Below are 23,053 nucleotides of genomic sequence, written 5' to 3'. Positions count from 1 at the left end.
ACCAGTCCTTTTGCTGCCATCTCTCTTACAGTTCTGCTACAAACAAGCCTCTGACTTGTTGTTTCTGTTCTGTTTCATACAGGTTCCTACATGCATCCCTCAGTATTTGATAGTTTTATCTTGTTTGCTGGACTTCCATCCACCACCCACCCATCCATCCATCCTTCCTGTTGTCAGTTTTTGCTCACACTTTACCAGCAATGGCTCGAGGATGGCAGCTGCCCTTGGTTTTGGCAGCAGTCCTCTAGTCTCTCCGTACAGAGACAGAAAAGCAGATGAGAACGACTGCATTAAGGCAGGACGAGAACACATTTCAGCCAAAACCAGTGACACTGTGCTTAAAAAGCTGTCTCTTGAACTTATTTTAGGGTCAACTAAACTACAAGGCAGAAATCTCAGAAATATGTGGTACTGATCTTTTTTCTTCTGTATATTGTTTGATTTGTTATAAGATTCAAATGATCTTATGCTGTAAAACAATCTGAAACTTTAATGGGAAGTACTGGGCTCAATGCTAGCTGTGATAATGGAAACTGAACGTGAATCTCTGATGCAAGACAAGAAGTATGATCACGGAATTGCAACAAGCAGATCAGGAATATAGGAACTGGTTTGTATTATGGTCTTTACACACTCGGCATCAAATTTCTGATGCTCACTATTTTCATTCAGATAGTTTGCAATCAAACAGTACCACATATCTGTGAAGGTGAAAAGTGGTGTTCAAGGAAAAGGCAAATATTGCCAACTACTTCAAATGAAGAACTGCTCACAGACAGAGTAGCTGAAACTTCCCAAAGTCACAAAGGCTGTGTCTACGTTAGCAAGCGATGCAAGAGGATCTGTAGGCAAAGCAGTTGGTTCTGAGACTTGGCATCTCAGCTGTCTGCTTTTCAGGGGGTTTTATGCCAGACTAGGTTAATTTTGGTCACCTGGAATGAAAGTGGCCAAGAACAGGGTTTGAAGCTGTCTGAAGGCCCAGCTCTTGGTGCTGGGGTCTCTTAGGGAATGCTGTGCATTTGGCATGCTGGAGCGAAACTTCCAAAATTTAATTTCCACTGAATGCAGCCTTGTTCTTATGCACCAAAACTGCTAACTGAATTAATATTTCATAAAATTTAATCTCTAGTAAATTGTGCTCACTTTACCTTGAGCAATGGAGTTTTGATATAAGTTGTGGTCACATACAACTATCTTAATGTCCACCTGTCAAGGTCAGTATCTAGCTCCTCAAACAAGAACACCTGGAACAAAATACTAAAAGAATCATTTGCAATTCTGATAACTATGCTGAAATTCTGGGTTTTTTATTTTTAAAGACCAGTGCAAATCAGCTGGCCATGCATCTAAGAGGTATTTAAGGTGTCTAAAACTTATTTTACTTTAATGACCCTCAGAAAACCAAGGCAGGTCATAATGCTCGCTAGCATCTTGCTAAATCCTCACCTCTTAGCTCTGATGCTGTTTGTCTTTCATACACTGCAAAGCCTTGTGTTTCTGAGTAGCGTGGAGTATTTATCCTCATTCATTCACAGGTGATAGTCCACTCTGAGGCACACGAGGCAACCCATAGATGAAGGCAGAAAAAGTCAAAGTGACACTTAACAGCAATAGCTCCACTCACACAGTCCCTGTGGAAACAAAGTTCAGTTGGAAGCAGTGTGGAAAAGGCAATGCAATCATCATGGTATTTTAAATTACTCACAATATTGTGTAACCCAATTAGGTTACACTGTATTGGAAAAGAAATGTCTTTACAAGGCACTGTTTTAGACAAAGGTGGATAGAAAGGTTTTATGCAAGATAAAGATCATAACTGGAACTATCAGTGAGTCTCTGCTTTTGTGGTTTTGAACCAGCATAAATTGTATTCCTCCTTGCAGCTTTTTTTTTTTTTTTTTTTTTTTTTTTTTTTGCCAGGATACGTGCCAATGGAAAGTCTGATCAACTCTAAAAAACAAATAGCTTTGTGTGGCTGTTAGTGATATTCACTGGCCAATTTTTAGGAAAGGTTTTTGAAATTTTGGGAGCCGAAAGGTAATCATTATTTTTTAAAAGTTCTAATTAAGATGTCAGACTGGGCAGTGGAATGTATTTAGAATCCCATGTAATTTGATTGTGTTGGCCTATTTAGATAAATTGCTTTGGAAAGACAAATAAACCAGCTACTTAAAATGTCCAAGAGGCTCAGGCTTCATTCCAGTGTTTCAAGCAATGACTGAAACAACAGCCATTTGCAACCAGCAGCCAACCCAACCGTAGACATCCAAGTGTCAAAGTCTGATACGAAGAATGATACAAGTGCCTGGATAACCATCACTAATAGAATAAACAGACACAGCCTTTTTCAAGCACAAATGCTCAGCCTTTTTTCCCCCTTTGAACTGCAGACCTTTGGAGACTAGCATTAAAGGAAATAAACACCCAACGTTCGAAACAGCTGAAGCTGAGAGAACGTCCTACCTAAACCCCCGGGGTTATGTGAGTTTGTTTAGCCACCGCGACTTCTGTTCAGTAAATGTACTAAATCTCCATGGCAAACCCAGTATTTGGAACATATTAATATTGTGCTGTCAGTAACCTGAGACTCTAAAATCCATAGTACTATTCGTGAAAATTCATATATATATATATATATTTAATATATGTATATAGCTAGTTTATCAGTTTGCACTGCAACAAACTTTACACTCCTGCCTTTCCCTTTTATCAGCAGGGAGCGTCAAGAGTGGAAAGGGTTGGAAAGCATGTTTGATTTCCAGAGGAAGTAGTCTAGTACTTTCTTGTCCTTGCATGCACGGTCACAGGGTAAATTTAGGCACAGACAGCTCTCCCAAGAGGGGGCAGGTGACCTTCTTGGCCATCTATCCCAATGGCACTCTTTTGATGCTCCCGGAACACCTTTTCTTCCCTGATCACTGATTTTCTCTCCCACTCCTATGCCAAGGGCAGCATTTACGTGCTCAATAGTGCTTTAGCTTCACTTGTGTTTTGAGATTTTCATGCCGTTGATTCCAAGCCAGTTTTTCTCCCACCACGCATGCCACGTGACACAACCACGGCTCCATTTCAGGGGCTTAGAACGGGAATTGTGAGGTTGCCAGAACAGATGAAGCCAAACTTTCTCCTTGAGCCAGGGGCACGGCAAACACAGAGGGGCTCTGTGGTGCTTTGGCAGAGCAGCAGAAGGGTGTCCTGCGCCCCCAGGTCCCCATCCTGTGCCCAGGTTGTACCGTGGGTGATACTCTGAGCTCCCCCCAGGGCAGTGGGACACCAGGCAGCACCAGAGAAGGTAAGAAAGGTATTTGCTCTTACTCGGGCAGACCTTGGCCATTCCCCTGATTTTGTTTGTTTGTTTTGTTGTCACTGCTGTTAAGGGGAGAGAGAACATCCTCCTAGCCAGAAGGTGAACAAAACTTAGAAGCAATTTTGCATGTCTCTGCAGCTAATGTACCTGCTCTCACACCACCTGCAGACTTCACTGGGAGGGAGGGCTTACACCCAGCTCCCAACCCCCTCACGTGCATCTAAGTTTCCGCAGTTTAATGACACAAAGTTATATTGACATTTAGCCTACTGTTCTTCTCCACATTTCTTCAAAGATAACAGGGAGAACAAGGCAATAGGATCTGAAAAAGTTATTACAACCATTAATTTTATGCTGGTACCCCAAGTGCTAAATCAATCCAGCTTCCGATTCATTAAACAGGTTTAAAGCAATGGGAACAGAGTGTTATGGCACAAAACCAGAATAATCCCAAAGCCTTGGGGAACTGCCGTTCACATGACAGGCATGTATAGAAACTCCCAGCCAGGGCAGCAGGCAAATTATGTGAAACATTAGATACAGGGTAGGCCCTGGCATGTTCAACTTCCCCAGCGTGTTATTATATGTAATTAAAATTAAATTCTTCAAATTTCTTTTCTTTCCTTAAATAGCAAAGAAGATTGGGAGCAGGACTGATGTTTCCTGACAGCTGTAACCAGTCACAGACTCTTGCCTTTTGAAGTATTTTTTTTTTCCTTCCATGACTTGTGCATTTTCTTTCAAGGTCTTCCCATGTTGATTTGCTCCCAATTCCCCTAACTGATACCTAATTCTTCTCTGTGCTTGGCATGGCCATGCCCCCCAGTTGCTCACTTACGTGGACTTAAAATTAGCAATGCAAAATCTACAGAAGTAACTCAAGTCTCTTGCCAGTTCTCTTTCAAAAATTTCAGAATTGGACAGCAGAAAAATATCTTACATTTTCTGATGAAAAAAGTGCCACTGCGCTCTTGCTTTCTGCTTAGCCTCCTAACAAAGGCAACTTGTTAGACTGTTTAATGTCACTTTTAGTGCAGATAAAGAACTTTACCCATAAAGACCTTAAGTAGATTACTGCAGAGTCTTACAGTTAAAGCAAGGAGATGTGGGACCAGGACTCTTCCTGGTTTAGCCCCAGGCTTGCAGCTCTGCTTTGGCTAAGGCACTGCACATACCTGGAAATTAAGACAGCAGTTAAAAGTGTCTCTCTCTCTCCTTACCTGCCATGAGAAACAAGAGGGCAGATCTAATTACAGGTTTGGCATGTGAGAAGAAAAGCTACAGAAACAATGTGAATAGCAAAACATTTTGCAGAAGTACCAGCTCACTGAGGTTACTCGCTAAGCGAGAGGCCGATTTTTACAAAATTATTCTCGTGCATAATACTGATTTTTTTTATTTATTGGCCATCTTCTTTGCACCCACAGTATTTGGCATGCAGCATTAAAAATATAATAAATAAAAATTAAAACTTCATGAAATACACAATGGAGAAGGCAAGCAAACACTAAACAGGGTAACGGAGCATTGAAAAGCAGTCTTTTACATCTCATCCCCCGTATAGCTTCCAGCATCCTGCTGGGGCATTGTTTCGGTACTGCAACAGATGGAAGAACAATCCCTTTCGAGTCACCCACATGGGTCCTTCTGACACAGCGGCGGACACTGCTGTCAGCACGGACTGTGGCGAAGAACAGCCCCTCCCTGCAATACCCCCTCCCCTGCCTGTGGCACAGACACTGTTAGCAGTCGGCCAAGACTCCAGTGGCCACAGAATTGTTAAGGAAAAACACTCCTATATTCCACAAAACAATGGACTTCCCCCCAAACTGCTAAGTTTGAAAAAACTGGGACCCTTCAGGATCAGACCAGGAGGAAAATGCTTCCAGAGAGAGATGAGTGCTGGTTTAAGAGCCCAGTTGTGTGCAGCAGTGGCTGGTGTTCTGCAGATTCCACTTTGTGTATGCCTGAACAAAACGATGGGTGCATTGTAGGCTCACCTGCACGCTGGGGTATCTCACAAAGGGTAACGCCTTCCACGTTAGGGCAGTCCATTGAGATCCAGCAAAGATTACATGGGCTTCGAATTCCAGTATAAAACAACAATCCACTATGAAATAGCAATCTCCCACTGTTCCGTAAAAAGGTCACAGTTGCAGTGACGTACTTGATTAGCCTGGGCTGCTGGAGGGAACGTCATTCGTCCCCAACCTCATTCAGACACTCCACCTTGAAGAAAGCAGTTTTGCCAGGCCCCGGGTGTCTCCTGTCCGTTCCTTCCCTTTGAGCATCTAAATGAGCTAGTCACACTATTTTATTCGCTGATCTTATCTGCCCAGCAGAACAGTCCTGGTTCCTCAGGAAAAAAAATGGTGTTCTCCTGAGACTAGGATGTGTCTAAGGGACAGATCCTCCTTGATGAGGGTGATGGGGTCTCTGGTTCACAAATTGTCTTCCAAGAGCCTCAGAATAAAGCCAGAAGGGTCCAACCTCTCTCCAGTAACTAACAACTCCCACACATCTTTCTTCCTTGTTAAAAAATTCCCATCTAGATGGGCACCTTGCTGTTGAAGCACTTGCAGCCTATCAGGCAGCCACAGCAGAGACTGACCAGGAAAGAAACAACTTGGACCTTTTATTTTCTGCATTCATTTTGGAAAAGCACATTTTAATGATAACAGAAATGTCTTCAGGTGACAAATTTGCTTTTACTATAGTAAAAATAAGGTCACTTGAATTAGAAATTTACAGGAGGCATATTCAAAAGGGCGACTACACCCACACTGCATGGTTAAGTAGCAGAACTCTTTGCTGAAGGATCTTATGGATGCTCTAAGTTCATACAGATTCAGAAAGTGTTAGCACACTTCATGGAAGCAAAAAGAAACCTTAAAGCTATTATCGAATACAAGGCTTTCACCACAGGTTCAGGAACTCCGTGAAACAAAAACTGTTAGAAGCTAGGAGAACACCCCTAAAACTACATGATATATTTGCAAAGATCTCAATACTGTTCCTTGACACAGGGAGGCAGGAGTCTAGATTAGATGAAGTTTTTGTTTGAAATGGTGCCGCTGTTCTTGGGGTTTACGTTCCCCAAAGAATATTGCTTTACTTTGCACCCAGGTACTTTTTCTCTATAACAGAGCACTTAAACCTTGGGTGGTTTGCTCTGAGCTCAGTTCTTGCCAATAAATGTATAATGAAAGTTGGCTAAATCAGGGGTTACTGCCAGTCAGTGCCAGCTGTGGCCATGGCATGAAGATACTTCAAGCTAGCAGTGGTGGAACATGTGGAACAGCTGGAATTGAGCAAGAAAGGTTTCCTTTGTGAACCTAACCAGAAAGATTCCAAAGGAGCTGGAGTATATAACTTTCTCTGGATTATCAAGAAGCTTCCTTACTAGAGGGATTATGTGCATGTTAAGTAATGATGTGATATCCAGAAGAAAAAAAAATCTCTAACGAACTTGTGACTAGTTAATTGTCTTGTGGTGAAAGAGGCAGCTGGCTTCTCCAAGGACAGAGGCTAAGAACAGGACGCTGGAAGGAGAATTAGGGGACAGATGAGAATGGCTGGGAGAGAACAAACAGGAACAAGTAAAGGAATTAAGATGGACAGGTGCATGTACATAATCCTGCTGGGCAGGAGGCTTCTGTACTGCTCCAGGATTTGGCCTGCCCTGAAAAAAGATGGAATTCTGAAAAAAAAAAAGACCTTGAAAACACAGAAATATGAGGCCTTGAATCAACCACGGATGGAAAGCGGATCACCAGAAACAACCAACCTAGAGCAAATTCCCCCTCCAAGTTTACAAAGATTTTAAGCAGGAAAAAGGAGGCATTGTCAGAACACAGGTTAGAATAATTATCTTTTCTAAAAAAAGAGAAATCTTCAAATGTTTAAGTAAAACAGAGTAAGATTAAAAGATCTCTAAATAAATTTCCTCCTGCCCACAAATAAGTCCTTTCTTCCAGGCTTGGTCTCAGACCAGCGACATGGTGGTTTTCTGAGATGCAGCAAACGATGCACAGTCCCTCCTAAGTCCCCAGGAATGTTTATTTCCATCACCTCTCAGGCTTGGCTCGGTGTCTTGTTCCCTCCTTCTCTCAGCAATGTCCTATTTTCGCCTCTTGCTGAGCTCCCCGAGAGCCCCACCCCACATACTGAAAACTTCTCTGCCCAGGCTCGTTCAGTTACTCCTTCGGGAGTCATCTTCCTGCCTTTCCCCAAAGGTCCCTGACCCCACTGATCTCTCTTTGTTAAGAAAAACCCATGTTATATTAACTCAAACAAATAAAGCAAATGCGACCCACTGCATGACTATTACAAGACAAAAGGATTTGGGAAATGGAAAGTTACATGTGCCCTGAGGGTAAGATCAGCAGATGAGATGCCAAGACAGCAACTCTCAGGAACTCTGAAAAAGTGACCAAAAACCTGGCCACAAAATCTGAAAACCTATTCTAACTTTGACTTATGCTGGTAAATTTTATGTCTGTATTCAGTGAGTGCCTCGAAGGTTGAGACATTTCTATCTCTTTTTATTCTATTTCTACCACAAAACAGAGTTTACAATAAATTAAGAGAAACAGCACTGCTTTTCTAGAGAGGGTAGGTGTGGGGAGAATTTTTGGAACCGTCCCTTCACAAAGTCATAGAAGAGTTTGGTCCAAGGGAGTGTAAGGAAATCACAAGCAGCGTGCACCTCAGTCACTGCTGCTGCTTGCGTCAGCCTATGCCAGATTCAGTGTTACACAGATCATCGCCTGTTTGCAAGTTATGACAAAATTTGCTGTAGACAGACTTTCAGAATTCTCAGCTCCTGGGATAGAATCCAAATTTCAGTTTTCAGCATTCCCTATCATTATTATTCCACAGTTCTCAGAAGTCTTCCATAGACACCATCTTGTACTCCGGGTTAGTTCCTATCTGAGTTCGAGGTACCCGGGGCCAGGCCAAGCAGAAACACCACTTCATACTTCAGTGGGTCCCTGGCTTATAAAACCAGCTTAAGGTGGGGCCCACACCACTGACCTAGGGCCAGCTGGAGCTTCTGTCTGAGGACACAACAAATGTGCTGTCCTGAGACCACCACCAAAATCCTCGTTAAACCAATTTGCCCACTCATTATACAACAACCTACCTTCCTCACTCATTGAAAAATGCTGTTTGAGCAGTAAGCCATATAGCTGAATGCATCAAAGATGTCAATTAACTTGTCCTCATAGTCATCCTGTCTTCTGGAGAACCATTAGTGCTTCCAGTCATTTTCAAGCAGCCTTTTCCAGACAGTATCTGCTGATTTTCCAATGTTACTTAAGGATCACATATTCTTAAGGTAGCCATAAGGAGACTGGAATAAACTTCTTGTTTTCACTTGTAAAGGCGCCTGTAGGGTATTTGTCTGCCATCACGAGAGCTCTGCTGTCGGGGGATGCTGAAGTCTCCATCAGCAGCTGTAGACTGGTACCTCCTTCAGAAGCAATGACGAGATGCCCCATTATTATAGCCCAGAACACCAATGACCAATGACCAGCTGAAGCCACCGGTCCATGACTGCCCCAATTAACACTGATTCCCATCCCAAATCTCCCGGAGTATTGAAATACCTTTCTTCCATATCTATTGACTCCTGGGAGAATTCTAGAACCTGTTCTTTAGGAAAGATGAGTTGAACCATACTAATACAAAATTTGCGCATACATTTCTACTTTTAAAAGATTTTAAAGGCACCTGTAGTAAGATTGCTTCTTTTTGTGGTATTTCATGCAGTGGGATCCCAGTTCTTGAGTGGTTGAGTAATGCAAACCCCATATACTAGGATGCTCCCAGCAATTTTTTTTCATTACAGATTCTTAAGACTATTTATTATTCTTTTTTCTTTCTTTTTATAAAGTGCCAGCAAAATGCCATCGTGTTGTCTCTAGCAGTACCTGCGACTTCAACTAAGCACTAACCTTAAAAAACATTTTAAAATGTAATGTAACTGCCTTGCTTTCACCGTGTCCATTGCAAGCTGCAGATGGAAATAAGAAGCATGGGAACTAAATATCACTAAGAAATCGATAAAAGCAAGGTAAATGTACAGTATTTTAGAAGTTACAGTGCATTCAGGGGACTCCTCTATTTTTTTAAAAAAATCTTTACTTCTTTAAAAAAATCTGGCAAAACCGAATATCTTAGAATTGAAGCTGTTCTTTATTCCACTGCAAGGTAAAAATACCAGCCAACATACATTACATCAAACAAAAAAAATTCCAAACCAAAACAAAATGGATTTGTACTTGAAATTTGACCTTCAGAAGCAGTGGGAAGACTTTGCAAATAATAGCTTGTTTGGATAGTGGTTTTCCCCCCTCTCTTTCGAACCACTTGAAAACATATTCATATTCACACATTACCAACTACAAATTAATCTTAGGGCAAATGGTGTAAGAAATCCAAGCGGTTCTGGAATTAATGCAGCCAGGTTTCCTATGGCTCTGTGCCTTACAGTGGAACTGCAATACTGTGTGGCTGACGTCACCGCCAGAATTTGGGGTTTTTTTTCGGTAACGGGATGGTCTACACAGCACCAGGCCTGCTGGAGTCAGATGGGATTTGTCGTTCCCAAAGCGGGAAGGAGGTCTTTGCTCACAAGCTAGCAGGGCTGATCGACAGAGCTTTAAACTTGACCTGAAGGTGGAAAGGGGGATAATACCAGGCTCGCCCGTCACAAGCCATGGGACAACACGCCAAGGTCTGACGGCAGATTCAGGCTAGATATAAGGAAGACAATTTTTACAGTGAGGGTGGTGGGACACTAGCAGAGATTGCCCAGAGAGGTGACAGATGCCCTGTCCCTGGTCATATCCAAGGTCAGGCTGGACGGGGCTCTGAGCAACCTGAGCAGTGGAAGATGTCCCTGCCTGTTGCAGGGGGTTGGACTAGATGGCCTTTAAAGGTCCCTTCCAACCCAAACTGTTCTATGATTCTGAGAAGCTCCTTCTCTACATTGTTTACGACTGATAAGACCATATAATTCATATATAAGCAATGTGACTTAAAACCATGGATCAACGGATATAATTATAGATTTTATTTTAGATTGGGTATATTATATAGTTATATTAAAATTACAGATTTATAGCCACATCAATGGCCCTACGCTTCAGAAATCAGGTCCAAAAGAGATGGGACAGTTACATACCTACGTCAGGTGTGGAGAGCAGGACAGTTCATATCGCTCGGGTTCTCCGTCGCATTTCCCTGGCCTGATCTATCCTTCCTCTCACAGAGAACAGCAGTGCAAAACAGGCCACACGGATATGAAGAAAGCATTCCATATTGCCACAGAATGCCAGAGGGTAGAAAAAGTGTATGTAACAAATTAAATTGGAATTTGGCCAGAACTTCCAGTTTAAATCACAGAAGCTGGCAAAAACTGTCGAGAAGTCTATCAAGAAAAATGATGGTTAAAATCCTTATGTATTTTTTTAAATAATAACAGCTGAGAGCTATTACAACTTAGTATGTTTTAGGCCAACTTACCCCTAAACCTCCAGAAAATGGGATTAGCAGTGGGCTAGCAGCAGCTGGAGCCAAAGAACACTTTTTTTACATGCAATGAAAAGATGCAATTAGTGACTAAATGTTCCTTTCAACTTTTTTTTTTTTAATGCAAGAATACATTCAAAATATACTTCCGTGAAATATCCGCTCCAATCAAATATAAAACATTCACAGTAAAACCTGCCCTCGATGCTGATTCTGTGGCATCAGTGACTACTCCTATTCACGTACTGCTCGTGTGTATGAAAACTTTTAGGTTCATGATTTCTTTTGACTTCGCTACAGGGTGCTGTCAAGCATCAGCTGCTTGTTCAACCTTACTGAACTTAGCTTTACAGGTAAAATTAGAGCCAACATACTAATGTGCATTGGGTTTGCTGGGCCAGGTGTTGGTAGCAGGGGGCTACGGGGGAGGCTTCTGCGAGGAGCTGCCAGAAGCCGCCCCCGTGCCTGATGGAGCCCAGGCCAGTGGCTCCCAGATGGACCCACCACTGGCCACGGCCCAGCCCGGCAGCAATAGCAGTAGTGCCTCTGGGATAACATATTTAAGGAGAAAAAACTGTTGTGCAGCAACAGCAGCTGGAGAGAGGAGTGAGAATATGTGAAAGGAACAACTCTGCAGGCACCAAGGTCAGTGAAAAAAATGGTAAAAAGATGTTTGCCATAACACAACTGCAGATCACAAAACTATGCAAAAGACATGCAAAACCCCTTAACTCCAAAAGGCAAGAGAATATATAATTGAGAACTGAATTAGCAAAATAGTTACAGGCTTTCAATGAGCGATTTCTCAGGATATAAGCTCTAGTTTGGCCATCTCATCGTGAGAAAACAGAATAAGAAAACTTCTTTATATGGAATGATGCAACACATATTTTATTTTGGGGTTTACTTTGTGTTTTGAAATATAACACAAGGCTTTGCTTTTCCATTAAACGCTTCCATAGAAATTTAGCTCTGTGGAACTTTCCAGCAACAAGGATTTTTGTTCCATTAAATACTGCAATGGCTCAATCCCTTTTGCATGTTTAACTGCATCCTGTTCAACTGACTCCAGTGTTGTCTTTTATTTAAGGTAATAAAGCCCTTACCTGGGAATCCAGATGAAGCACACATGGACAGACCCCACCCTGCAGGTGGACGTGGTGAATCCCACCTGACTCGTGCCCATAATGCCAGGTAGCTGCCTGCTTTCCCTTTTTCCTAAACAGAGACCTAGTCAATATAGTTAGAGCAGTTCGCCACAATTCATTTGATCGTAGCCCGGGTGTTTACTTTGGGATGAGATGAACGATGCCAAAGATCCCAGGTACTCTGCTGACTACAACAGCAGGTTCATTGAGACGGACGCATGTGTTCTGTCCCACCCCAAGCTCAGTCAAACGAATCTCGATCCCACTCCGTAAGGTCACAGGCACAGCAGCCTTGGCCCATGCAAGGATATCTCTGGAAGCACCCAGTGACTCATGGCCGATGTAAAGACCCAGCCCTACTGTAACGCTATGATACGTTGCCAGATTTATTTTTTTGGTCCATAATGGTAAACAAAAGTTTTACCTAAACAAGTGTTTTAAACACACACTTTTGTAGAAAACTAGTGATTCCCACTGTGAAACTACCATCTTAAGTTTGGAAACAAATATTATAGTAGGAGAAAGAAAATAAAGAAAAAATCTGAAAGCATATTGTTGTGTTAAAAAGGAAAAGAAAAAAGATTTAAAAAAAAGGGGGAAATTATAGAGGAGGAGAGACCAGAAGACAGCAGAGGGACTGGCACAAAGAGTATGTTGGTATGAGATGGTAAAAGACCTTATTGCAGCCAGTAGTTTGGAGAGTGCTGCGACATTGTTGTTCTTAGAGGCAAGTTAAAAAGCAAAATCAGACAACATAAATTCACATCACACAACTATATTTGAGACAAAAAACATCAATTACATAAAACAGGTCTTTACAAAAGCTTGGCAGTGTTAGGCAAATGATTACAGATGCTGTGCACTGCTTGGAAAAATAATTTATTTTGTTAGCTTACAAAAATGATAACAATTCATGTTATAATTTAAATTACGACTACAACTAGCAACTTTGATCCTGCAAAGGTACTATCTCCTAAGATGCAATAAAGACTTGCAACCTTGCTTTCAGGAATAGCTTGGAGTAAGTCCCAAGTCAGCAAAAAGTAATTAAGTTTGATGGTTTTATTAGTGCCTCGTTGGCTAACATTTTATATTCTGACTGCAGAAAGTAGGTACCAATATTGACATTAAATTAACCTAAGAACTTTCCAGGTAGAGCCTTAACCAAATTTAAGCATACCTGCAGACTCTGTGGCAAGCTATCAGGTTGATGAGGGCTGCGTTTTGGAATAACATGGTAACAAGCTTCTCATTTTACACTTGTACAATGCTTTATTCCTAAACCTGCAAGAGGTGTTCTGAAAAATGCAAATCGTAGATGTAGCGTTATGTGCATCCATGTGATTCACGCAAAATAATAGTCAAGCAGTAGTTTGGTTGGACTTGATGCTCTATAAGGGTCTTCTCCAACCTAAATGATTCCATGATTAAATATTTTTTTAATTCATTACATACATTTTAGTAAGTTCCATTTTGTCCTCCCTGAAGATGGCAGATAATGGAAACACTAGAATGCAAACACATTGGGAAGCTATCTTGGAACAAAAATATCATAGGACAAAAAAACCCCAACATTAGAGAATGTCCAACAAACAGTTAAACTTGGTTTCATTTTGTGAGTCTTTTGTTAAAATGTCTATCAATAGTGCTGGTATTTAAATTTATTATATAATTAGCTTCTCCCTACACATGAAAATTCCCATTTTAGGTACTCAACAAATTACTGGATTTTGTTGAAAAACTGATGTGTAACAACACATTTAGCAGTGAACGTGAAATACAGTCGACACACCTTAACAGATGAACTGGGTCTCCTTTAAGAGGTTTCATTACATTGAAAAAGCTGTATTAGCCCACATCAGAGGGGAATAAAGAGCTGCAACATTTCCAAATTTTGCAAATTTCATAAGCTTGTATTGTCAGCATTTAGAAGTACAGTGGTTTTCATTATATAACTAAGTTTGGTTTAGTCTTCTTGAAAAAAACAAAAGTACTTATACAAGAGCCCAAATGAACTCAAAACCCCATTTCTCAGATTCTGAAAAAATAACTAAAATAGAAAAATGAGATAGTGCCAAATTATTCCAAATGTTTACAGTTTTCTATGAAATTATTTTTATAAGATCATGGATTGTTCAGTAAATATTTGTTGCTCACCAGACCACCGCATATTGTAGACTTGCCAACCTCCAAATTGCAATAAAAAAGTAGGCTGAGAAAATACTTCACCCCTTTTTGTCAAATCCAGCCTGAAATCATCACTCCACTGGTACTAGAGATGAGGTCTCTGCCAGCTTCCACCTAGACAGGATTCCCAAGTACAAAGGACTAATTTTCTCTTTGACCGGTAAAGATTTACAGTGTATGAACATGGGTACGCGTGTCCGTAAGGAAGATACGTAAATATATGAACGGAACTAGAGATGATGTCTACATGGCTAGAAGAAGGCTGAACACACCTGTACGCGTCAGCAACCAAGTCTGAAGGAAATGGCACTAGTCCTGGGTACTACAGCGACGTCTGCTTCAGCGTGCTGCCTTCTCTGGTGTGTTTTACAGGAATGAAAAGCAGCAGCACGTTTATACAACCACACAAAATCAAACTGCTAAGATCAAAATTTAAGGAAGATAAATAAGATGAAAATTTAACAAAGACAAGACAGATACTTGTTTTTCCACACAGACGTCCCTATGGATGTCCCCTAAGTTGAGCTTCCATGGGAACGTGGTCAGGCAGCCTGTTGTATTACATCAGGAGCAGGATTCCCTGCTTAAACTACTGGCAAAGGTCTTTCAAGGACTTTATGTCAAGAAATAATTGCATGTTGAGGAATTCCATTCCAGTATGTCTATCTCCATTACATTAACAGGTAAAACAACAAGGTTTAGAGGAATTAAACTGACCTTTCTGACTTCACACCAGTATAGAGACATCCTCATCTATGTAAGTCACTGAAATTGTGTAGATTCTTTAAGGTCACTTGACAGCGTATTGCACTGGCAATAGGTGACCAGGAAAAGTTCAGTGTCACGTGTGTAAGATGCCTGGGCAATCTGAATTTTAGAATTTCCCAACCTAAATGCTAGATTACAAGAGTAATTTTGCAGCAGTTTTAGAATACTTAATGTAAGAAACACTGTATTTTTATTCAAATTAAATGAAAACAAAAGATCTGGGGAAAAAATTACTCTTGCATCAACTGACTTAATTAGGAGTGCTTGTAATGAGGTATCAGAATTAGCTGCTTTTTTAGTTATCCCCAAATTAAATAGAAACTGGCAACACAAAATGACAAAATGCGTTCCAGAACTCAAAAGTGATTACCATTTTTTTTTCTACACTCTCCAAGGAAAAGTAAAAATTAAAAAATCAGAATTTGTGAATAAGCCCATGCAGAAATTCCCGCTTCAAAAGCAATTAACCTTCAAAACCACAGTAATACATGGCATGGATACTCTTATCTACAGTCTAAATATTTATTTATTTGTCATTTTCTTCTGGTAATGTAATACCAAGGCTGAAATTCGAACATCTGATCTATTTGTTAAAACACATCACCCCATCCAGCACTCCATATGTAGCACATCAGCCACCTCCAATGGAATTATTTCAAGCCTGGCATTCAGTGCATAGCGCACATAAGAGAATTTCCCAAAGTGTGGGACATAATTAAGTCTAAATCAAACCGAGCAAGTCTCTCATAATAAGAGATGACATGAAGTGGGACTGATGTCTGTCGATTAATATATTCAAGAGTTTCAAAGACAGTCTATCAAAGGCTGTCAGTCTAAGGGGTTTTTTTAAGAAAAATATTCTTTTAAGTTTTTGGTTGGGTTTTTTTGTTTATTTTTTTGGTGGGGTTTGGTTTGGTTTTTTTGTTTGGTTTTTTTTTTTTAGTTTAAGAAATTACTCACATTCCGGAAAAATGAAGCATTTCTTGACTTTGACACTTGATTTTTCTGCTTTCACAAAGCATTTTTAGCTACCAAATAAGCATAATTTGTCCCACTGTTTTTTAAACTTTGTTGATCTGTCTATTGTTAATTTAAGGACCTCTAATCAACCAATGGACAACATGCTACCAGATTCACATTCTGTGGCTAGTGAGCCTCACTGCTGATGTACCTCACACTAAGGTTTCTGCATTTTCTAGCTTTCAGACTGCACTGGAGACGTCTCCAGCAAAAACAAAACAGGTCCGTGGTTTCTGATGGACTCATTGACGTTCTGTTAGTATAAACATGTAACAATTTTTTTTTCCAGCTACACTATGTCTTCATGGTTGCAGCTGTTTGGATAAAAATGGGCATTCCCCGAGCTCCACGCACCAACTAGCTTATGCCACAGATGCAAACTGTTCTCTTGGCCAGAGGTAAAATGCAGCTCATCTTCATCGTTCTCCACACTAAGTACAAAACTGGGTCACTGGTGGTTTCTGTGAAAAGCCTAGTGCCAAAACATAAATTGGGCTGACTTCCCAGTTCAATGCTTGTTCAACAACGAGAATGGCACAGAAATCCACATTTGTAGAATGATACTGTGTGATCATCTTTAGAAAATTTCAGCATCGCTTCTCAGCAATATTTTAGATGCCAGCAACTGTTTCTACTAAGGGCAATTTGATATTGACACACTGAAGAAATATACTTTGTAATATGAGGGATCTGAGGTTCCAAACTAAGCTCTCAGGCAGATCTCCTAAATTACTTGTAGCCTCTTCTTCTGCCTGGAATCAATAATGTTTCAGGGTTATTGCAGCAAAGTCTATCCTTTGCTATTTTCCTCTACAAACTGATAGTAGAATGAATGGTAGCATTTAGAAAACGTAGACAAACATAGTAAGACACATTTACTTTTGCCTGTGAGATAATCTTTAAAAACAGGCAGCATGTGATCGGATGCTAGTCAGTTTACCAAGTACGTTTTATTTTCGTAAACAAGTAAAAGTGGCAGAATTCATATGGAAGGAGCTTGTTTTATAAGAAATAACTGCCTTCAAAATTAATGACATTCCCTGGGCATATCAACTACCAGAATTATTAATGTGGAGTGTAAGTGAAGAAATGATGGTGTGCCTTCTGACATACTAGTGCATAGATGGCAAATGGGAAAAGCAGTTTAAGATCAAATAAATTCTGGTCTAAATTGAGATGAAAATAATGGACAACTCAGGAACAATTGCTGTACTTATTCAAGCAAAACACCTACTAAGAAGCCAAGTCCCTAAATAAAGAGAGAATTATCCTAAAAGAGAGTTCTTTATGCAGCTCTTGTATTTAAATGTGTTACTTTAATGAAAACATGTTCACAATTGGGTTCCAAAAATATTTAGTTCAAAATAGCACCAAGTAGGTACCTAAATTAAATGACTGGAAATTTTAAAAATATCACTGCTGCATACAAGGCTCATGACATTGCAGATTTTGCCACTATGAAGGCAAGAGAAAACAAAATCTCATTCTTGCAGCCTAAAAAATGGCAGATGTGCAACTTTAGCTTTAGAAACATGAGAGCTATTGTAGTTAGCACAAATTATAAATGCTGGATGTTGTTGTACTTTAACCACAGCAATCTCTTTCATTTTTGTTGTCAACATTCCCGGAGGCATTAGTTTACAGACTTTTTGAGACCAAAGCTATCAGATTCTGCTCTGCTGTGCTTCTGTATACAGCACTAAAATGTTCTTCAGATTTAAAATCTAATTTAGTCCTTTACATAGAAAAGCAAAACAGCCTAGACATGCTCACAGTAAAGCGTTGAGATGAGTTGTGCTAGAGTAGAAAGTATTTCAGTATGTAAAAACAAAAATATATCCAAGATGGAATCTTATTTAGGGATCACTTATTTAGATGTAAATACCAGCCTTAAAGCAGTTTTTAAATTAAGGCACCAAGAATAAAAGTGTTCTGAAATTTTAGCTTAATCATGAGCTTTTTCCCACTCCTTCTACAACTAGTTTTCCTCTACATCTGCTTCTAAATTTTACAATTATATCAAAAACACAGGAATTTGTGTGACGTTCTCATGCACATCCATTTCTGACAAGGCTGCATCCCCCGATATTGGCTTGCAGCTCACATTAACTTCGCTATCAGTTACGTCTGCGAGTTGAAGACAGGGCTTACAGAGATAAATATATTACTAACCCACTTTGAACATGAAGAGTTTAACAGAGGCAGAGTAAAATTTGACTGTAACTAGCAGCTCCACACAAATTCATGAATAAATTCCGCATGTTGTAGATAGGAGAACGTTATTCACTACTCATTTTTAGCCTTAAAAGTGCTATCAGTGTTACAAAAATACCTACTTGCTCCCTTTCAGGGTAATATTGGCATTTTCATTCATGAAAAATCCATTCAGTGTTACACACTGCAGAGATTATGTTTTGTAAGCCAGGGATGAACTGACATGCAGATTCCTTAGCTCAAAAGTGGATTTTAGAATAGTATTTTCTTTGTTTTAAGGAATTTTAATATATCTTCTTTATTTACTTTGGTGGGACAGCTAGTAAAAATGTGGCAGAGGTTTGAATATTCAAGGAATACTTTAACCAATCACCAAAGACTAGCTTCCATCAAATAATTGAGAAGTGTAAGAAAATGGCTTTGTTTTCACACTGTAAAATTTTATTTTTATCCTAAACTAAGATTTATTTTTGACATTTCTTCTCAGGATGACATTATTACATAATAAAAATAAATTATTTCAAATACTTAGTAAATACCAGCTCAAAAGTAATTAAAAATAAGTACTCTTAAGTCTACTGTAAAACATTAGGGAAACTGAAGGGCACAATATTTAAAGGTTATTCAAGTGACAAATATTTGATGCTGAAATACAGGGGCAGTGCGGATCAGAACATGCAATATAGAACCACTGTATTTCAGGACAGAATTAAAAGAAACGGACACCTGATATTAGCTTGTTAAATCTGTATGTACTTAGTACATACATATAAAGTTGCCTGATTTACCAAATGCTGAACAGAATAAAGAAATTAACTACCATTTTTAGTGTGATATCACATTTTTTGATTATTTAAAACTACTGCTTTGGACAAAAAATAAGGAACACATCATCAAAGGGTTAAAGTATTAAAAAAAATAAATATCTGATTACCAGAAGGAACAGCAGTTTTAAAGAACTGAAATACACAAAATGTTTTACTAAAAAATTATCTGGTTTTCTACTTTAAAAACTGAAACTGGTCAGAAGAACAATATTTCAGACCAATATGGAAAAAATATTATTTCTTAAACCACAAAGGGACAGTTTCACATAATGTCATGAACGGAACTTTAGCCTTCAGTAAAAAGGAAACAAAATTCACTTTGTAATATGAACCTCTATCAAAGGTGGAAGCGAGACAAATATTACATGCTATCTGGACTACCATGCCAAGAGGGTAAATTTAAGAAAGAATTTCCTGACTTTGGAGTCCAGAAGTCTACTTATTAAAATTTTTTTTTTCCTTTTTTTTTTTTGTTTGTTTGTTTTGTTGTTTGACTTCTTCCCTTCTGTTCCCCCAGCCCTTGTATAAAATTTCAAAAAAGGATATAAAACTCTGCTGAAAACCCAGTCACATGGCCAAAGCCAAATATACGAAGCACTGAGCATATTTAAAGTCCTAAAGCCAAATTATTCATCTAGTAGGCATTTCTGTCCTGCAAATGGATTCAGTATTTGATGTTATAATAACAAAGGAGTTCAGGCTGCTTATCCTTAGTTTTCTAACACCGTAAAGCAGCAGTGATACTGTTCTAAGGAAACATACTTCAGATTTGTGATTTACAAGTGAGGAAAAAACATATAAATACATAAAATGGTAAAAGCAATCCACAACCAGATTTTTACAAATTCCTTAGGAGGAAGAGGGGACGTTATTTTTCTGTGTTATTTTTCTCGGCTGAGACTCTTAAAGCCCCATTCATTTACCAAGAGGTGCTTCACCTCAAAAATAATTTCAGCTTCAGTAAAGTGGGTTGGGCAGACATGAATCCATCAGCAATCCATGCATCAGACCTCATTACAACATGAGGTGTTTTGGGAACATGATTTAATGGTTCATAATCTATTTTAAAATGACCTTTCTATATTTTTAGCCATAATTTGTAGGTACCATAAAGTCTGCAAGCTGGTGACATTTTATTTTGCAATTTTTTAATGTTTCAACTCGACAAACCAGCTAAAATGTTTTAAACACCATATTTCCAGCTGTGCTCTGATCTAATTAAAAAAATAAATTACAAGTGTTGGATATACTTAAAGTAAGTTTAGTTTATGGGAACTGGGGCTGGAGCTAAACACTGCTTTATGACATCCACACTCTTTGCCGACCAGGCCACAAGCAGGTTTCTATTTGTCCTGCCTTCTCCAGCATGGAAGTTTATTTGTTGGTGTTTTTGCCTTGGCCCTGCCATTGCCGTTGAGGTCGGCAGCGATGGATGGCACTGTTTTGCTTTCTTGACCTTCTGAACGAGCAGATGTGCCAGATGTCTATGAAAAGCCAATGCCAGCCCTACAACGCATAGCATTATACACATAAAAAAGGTAAAGAAAATGGGCCAGCCATATCCTGGGGTGCATCAAGCACAACTGTGCGCGGCTCAGGGAGCCCCAATGTAAGGAGGACACCAAGCTGTTAGCGGGTGTCCAGAGGAGGGTGACCAAGCTGGTGAAAGGTCTCAAGGGAAGGATGCATGAGGAGCAGCTGAGGTCATTGGTTTGTTCAGCTGGGAGAAGAGAAGGCTGAGGGGTGACCTCAGGGCACTCTGCAACCTCCTCAAGGGGGGCAGCAGCAAGGGAGCGGCTGGTCTCCTCTCTCTGGTGACCAGCGATAGGGCATGTGGAAATGGCATGAAGCCACGTCAAGGGAAGATCAGATTGGACATCAGGAAAAGGTTCTTCACCGAACAACGGGTGGTCGTTGACTGGAACAGGCTCCCCAGGGAAGCTGCCATGGCACCAACCTGGCAGAGTTCAAGGAGCGTCCAGACAACACTCTCAGTCACACGGTTTAGCTTTAGGCAGTCCTGCAAGGACCAGGGGGCTCGACTCGATGATCCTTGTGGGTCCCTTCCAACCTGAGATACTCTTATGATTCTATGTCTGAGACACCTACAGTGCTAAAAAAAGATAATATTTCAGAGAAGATGTAAGCTTCCTAAGTATGAAAGAAGTCTACAAACCAAAATGTTTTCCATGGTGTTCGTGTTGCTACAGTGCTCTGACAGATTTGGCAAAATTTAAGGCACTTTGGTAGTGATCGAACAGAAGCACTAGAGAAGAGAGCAAAACAAGGACTATCTGAAACGTTTGCATTTCTTTTGACAGCAGAAAATTCTCCTGTGATGTGCACTTTGCAACCACAGTAACGCAGCACTGTATCCAATTTGTTTTGAATTAAGATATCTGAACAAATACAACTGTGCAATATTGTATTTCCATAACATTTTAAAATCAGTGTGACACATCTCTTCTAATAGAGATGAAACAGAATAAGTAAGTGGTCATTAAACCCTGTTATTAAAAGTTTTCACAGCCATACAGCAGTGTCCTTCAACATGCTTAATACAGAGCATGGGTGAGATTCAGGTGCTGTTAAACACCTTAACCAGATGTCACCCGATAAAACTGTTTAGAAGAATAATTCTAAACAGCTTATAACAGATATATGCTGAACCTGAAGTCATCATACAAATTTCCACTAATCTTGAGGAAATTTGGGTTTGTTTAATATTTTTCACAGCTTAAATGATTGCTGCAAACCGAAGATCACAAACGCGTAGGCACAACACTGTATAATAAATTTCATAATAAATATTAGGACCAAGGTAGTTTCTGAATATTTTTTCATTGGTAATAGTATTATTAAATTTTATAAAAAAACAAATGTAAGAACAATTCCTGTACAGTGGTAAATAAGCTCATAGCAAAGATTAATGTCATGGGTCTTTCATTTCATAATATTTCAGGAATAAAATAAATTTAGTTTAGGACAACTGCAGAAACAAATACAAGAGAACAGCATAATCCCAGAAAACCTTTGGTGTACAAGATGCATAAATTATCTCAAGAGTTCATTAGACTCACTCTTGGTGCTCTTTCATTCAAGTGTTTGGCAATAGCTGAATCATTCAGGGTGCATCACTCCCGTATCAGATGGAATTACTGCTGTTCAAAACCAAAAAAAGAGCAGAATGGAATTTACCACAGAGAAAGCTGGCATGTTTTTTGAAAAATGTTCTACTGCTTCCCTCTTTCTGCTTGCAGCTTAATTTCACTGACAGCAACGTTAATGGAATCGTCCTTGGTGGCACTCGTATCAAAAGGAGCCATTCTTTTCATAACTGCTAGAAAAAAACAAAACAAGTAATTACACATCTGCAGAGAAACACCTATCCTTTGCTGACTGACCATCAATGTTTATACAAAGTGTGTATTTCCTTATACAATATAATTTAAACAAGTAAAATTATATTCATAAACATTCAATATTGCTAATGCTATGAATTGAAAAACTTATTTTTCTAGAAAAATAGATTTTAATACTATATAATACAGGCATGGCCAAGAGCTTTCTTATACAGAATAAATGTAAGCTGCATTTTTTTTAAAGTTGATAATTTCACTAACTTTTAGTTTCCATTTAATTTTCCAGCATTTTTGTTTAATTAAGACTAAAGAAACCACTCGGAAAATTCCCAAAGGAATTTCTTTCTCAATAGCATGGACTAAAGCCAACAAGTGTCACTGAACAGGGAGGTGTTCTCAGGATGCCATACTGCGTATACACCTTCACAGCAGGCGGCATACATAATGCTTATTTCTAAATACATCTTATCGCATCAAAATCTAGACAATATTAATTGACATAATCTTATGATAAAGTGCAGGAGGAAAAAAATCCAAATATCCAGACATCTAGCAATTATCTAACATGAGGCAGAAATTAAGGGGAAGAAAGTGGGTATCGGCTTATAAAACAGACCGTTCTTCTAATGGCCGTCCTTACATCATAAGCATGTAAGAAAGGCAGTTGTTCCTGATTGTTTG

General features: G+C 39.5%; 1 protein-coding gene across 8 annotated transcripts in view; it reads right to left on the bottom strand.

Annotated features, from left to right (window-relative positions):
* Positions 1-12,753: 12,753 nt before the first annotated feature.
* The window catches only part of CEP128 (centrosomal protein 128), a 133,403-nt gene continuing 123,103 nt past the window's right edge, over positions 12,754-23,053 (bottom strand). For 5 of the 8 annotated variants that reach the window (XM_056346325.1, XM_056346322.1, XM_056346329.1 and 2 more), the window contains one exon: positions 12,754-22,350. In XM_056346325.1, coding sequence (XP_056202300.1) covers positions 22,244-22,350 — 107 coding nt within the window. In that variant the 3' untranslated portion in view covers positions 12,754-22,243. The remainder of the gene's footprint in view (positions 22,351-23,053) is intronic. The other 3 variants (XM_056346326.1, XM_056346328.1, XM_056346327.1) reach the window with 2 other exon arrangements.

The sequence above is a fragment of the Falco biarmicus genome, chromosome 7 (assembly GCF_023638135.1).
Source record: "Falco biarmicus isolate bFalBia1 chromosome 7, bFalBia1.pri, whole genome shotgun sequence".
In the NCBI taxonomy this organism is placed as follows: domain Eukaryota; kingdom Metazoa; phylum Chordata; class Aves; order Falconiformes; family Falconidae; genus Falco; species Falco biarmicus.
This window is presented reverse-complemented; position numbering and strand designations above follow the sequence as displayed.